Source organism: Antrostomus carolinensis, unplaced genomic scaffold, assembly GCF_000700745.2.
Source record: "Antrostomus carolinensis isolate BGI_N321 unplaced genomic scaffold, ASM70074v2 scaffold33609, whole genome shotgun sequence".
Classification (NCBI taxonomy): Eukaryota; Metazoa; Chordata; class Aves; order Caprimulgiformes; family Caprimulgidae; genus Antrostomus; species Antrostomus carolinensis.
The window spans coordinates 3,407-5,889 of NW_010337021.1; the positions used below are offsets into that span (position 1 = coordinate 3,407).

Genomic DNA, 2,483 nt, shown 5'->3' on the forward strand with positions numbered 1-2,483 from the left:
GCCTGGCCGGGAACCCTCCCAGGGACGAGCAGCCACAGCTTCTCTGGGCAACCTGGGCCAGTGTCTCACCACCCTCACAGCAAAGAATTTCTTCCTCACATCTCATCTCCATCTCCCCTCTGCCAGTTTCAAGCCATCACCCCTTGTTCTGTCACTCCCTGCCCTTGTCACAAGTGCCTCCCCAGCCTTCCTGGAGCCCCTTCAGGTCCTGGAAAGCCACTAGAAGGTCTCCCGGGAGCCTTCTCTTCTCCAGGCTGAACAGCCCCAACTCTCTCAGCCTGTCCTCATAGGAGAGGTGCTCCAGCCCTCACATCATCCTTGTGACCTCCTCTGGACTCACTCCCTTGACCTGCTGCTCACGCTGCTCTTGATGCAGCCCAGGACAGGGTTAAGATCCCAAGCACCAAGCCCGAGTGCCTGCAGTATTTTGGGATGTACCAGCCCACGGCTCTGTCTGCAAAGGATGTGTGCCGCTGGCCGTGGTTAGAGGGTTTGATCCTTCTTCCTGGCAAATGGCAGGCACTTGCTGGATTGAACCAGCAACCTCCAGCCTGAAACACCCTGAGCGCTAAGAACTGCGCCTCTGTGCCGATGTGCCAGGCGTGTGTCTGCAGGGGCCGTGCTGGGGATTGCATTGCCATGCCTGCCATGCCGCTGGTCATCCTGTGTGCTGGCACGCTGGGAGGTGCCTGTGCAGTGCTCAGGGTGGCATTTTCTCTGACAAAACCCTCTTCACCCCACCCAACTTGTTTTCGGCACTCTGGACCTATGTCAACTGGTGACACTGGTTGGGAAAGAGGTCATGCTAGGGACAGCACCTGGTGACACAATCCAGGTGTGCCCTGCCTTGTGGTGACTCTCTGGGCTGGGGTGGAGAAGGAGACAAAGTCATCTTCTGCTGAGAGAATGTCTCCAGCTTCAAGTAACCCAGATCCTGTGGGTTCTGCTTTATGTTCTGTTCTTGATTTTTTATTTTTTTTTTTTTTTAAAAGGGCACGGTATGTATCTGTCCTTCAAAAAAGCATCATCTGCTCCAGCCTACTGCGTGCATTGCCTATTATGCCATGTTACCAAAAGGCATCAGTGCTGGGCTGTTTGCCAGCACAGTGCTAAAAAAGCTGGAGTGGTGGCTGCTGGGCCACCTGCCTTGCCAGAGGCTGATGGAAACCACAAGCAGGGTTTTTACTTGGTACCTGCAGAAAGCTTGGACGTGTTGTTTCAGAGCTGCTGCAGAGCTGGGACCTGCCTCAGAGCTGAGACAGGCGCTCTTTGGGGAGTGAAGCAAAGGTTCAAAACTATGGAGTGGTGGGGCATGGGCTGCACCTGCAGCAGCTGAAGCAGCAGCTCTGAGAGTCTGCTAAGCCCTGGGCTGCTGAGGATGTGATGTCCACATTGAGGGCTCAGCTCTATGGGTGGTTGCACGGTGACCTGCAGGGTGTGAGGGCATGGCCTCATGGGGAGGCCCATCCCTGGGGTGAGGAGTGTCCCATCCCTCACCCTTTTGTCCCTCCCTGCAGATGGTGCTGCTGTGGAGCACAGAGCTCTTCCCCTCCCCAGAGGACTGGCAGGACCTGGAGGGCTGTTTACAGGCTCTTGGTGATCCTCCTCCGCTGCCTGGCCACCTGGCACCTGCCACACTTCCTGCACCCAGAGGAGAACCTTTTCCAAGGAGAGGCCCCAGAGCTCTACTGTAAGGTGGAGAGCTTTGCCCAAGACCCCCAACGCTTCCTCCACTTCCATTTTGGCCTCCCTGTGCGCACTGACAGCTGCCAGGCAGACCCTGGCACCCGAGCCCTCCTACAGCTTCCCGCCAAGGATGGGTCCTACTGGGACACAGCCTACTTTGACATCCTGCTCAGCCAGGTAATGGGGACTGGAGACACTCGGCTGGTCATGCATGGCAGAGTGTGTCAGCACCAGAAGCCACCTGGGCTGGGCAGCTTAGGATGTGCTGGAATTTCACCCCCAGAGCCCTCCAGCCCTTGGCAGACACTGGCATGTGCTGCCCAACCTCGCCACGGAGGCTGTGGGAGGCTGGCAATGCTGGGGCACGGGGGCTTGAGCAGAGTGGGGAGCCCTCTCCCCTCACTCCCCATCTGCCTCCACTTAGTTCCAGGTGTACCAGATCCAGGACGGTGTGCGCCACTTGGCAATGTCCCAGCTCCTCTCCAAGATCCAGCGAGAACTCCCCCAGCAGAGCTGAGTGGGACCCCACTGCTACCCCAACTGTCTCAAAACTCGGTCGGTTGCATGGCGAGCTATGAGGCCAGGGAGCAGCCTTGTCAATGCTGCCATGTCATTTTATTGAGGAAAAGTGGTACTGGGGAGCGAGTGCACATCTGCTGCAGCTGGGTGGGGACACACGGCCTCTTGGCTCCCCTGGTAGAGCTGGGCACCAGGATGGGCGTTTCATCCCAGGGTACCTAATCTGGGGGGATGGCTGGTGTCCTGTGCTGCTTGGCTGTGGTGTAGGGGTGGCCGAG

At 57.8% G+C, this 2,483-nt stretch overlaps 1 protein-coding gene across 1 annotated transcript in view; it reads left to right on the forward strand.

Annotated features, from left to right (window-relative positions):
- MAB21L4 (mab-21 like 4) overlaps positions 1-2,203 on the forward strand; it is a 5,110-nt gene extending 2,907 nt beyond the window's left edge. The window contains 3 exon segments of the mRNA XM_029086763.1: positions 1,518-1,579; positions 1,581-1,863; positions 2,111-2,203. Coding sequence (XP_028942596.1) covers positions 1,518-1,579; positions 1,581-1,863; positions 2,111-2,203 — 438 coding nt within the window.
- Positions 2,204-2,483: the final 280 nt, after the last annotated feature.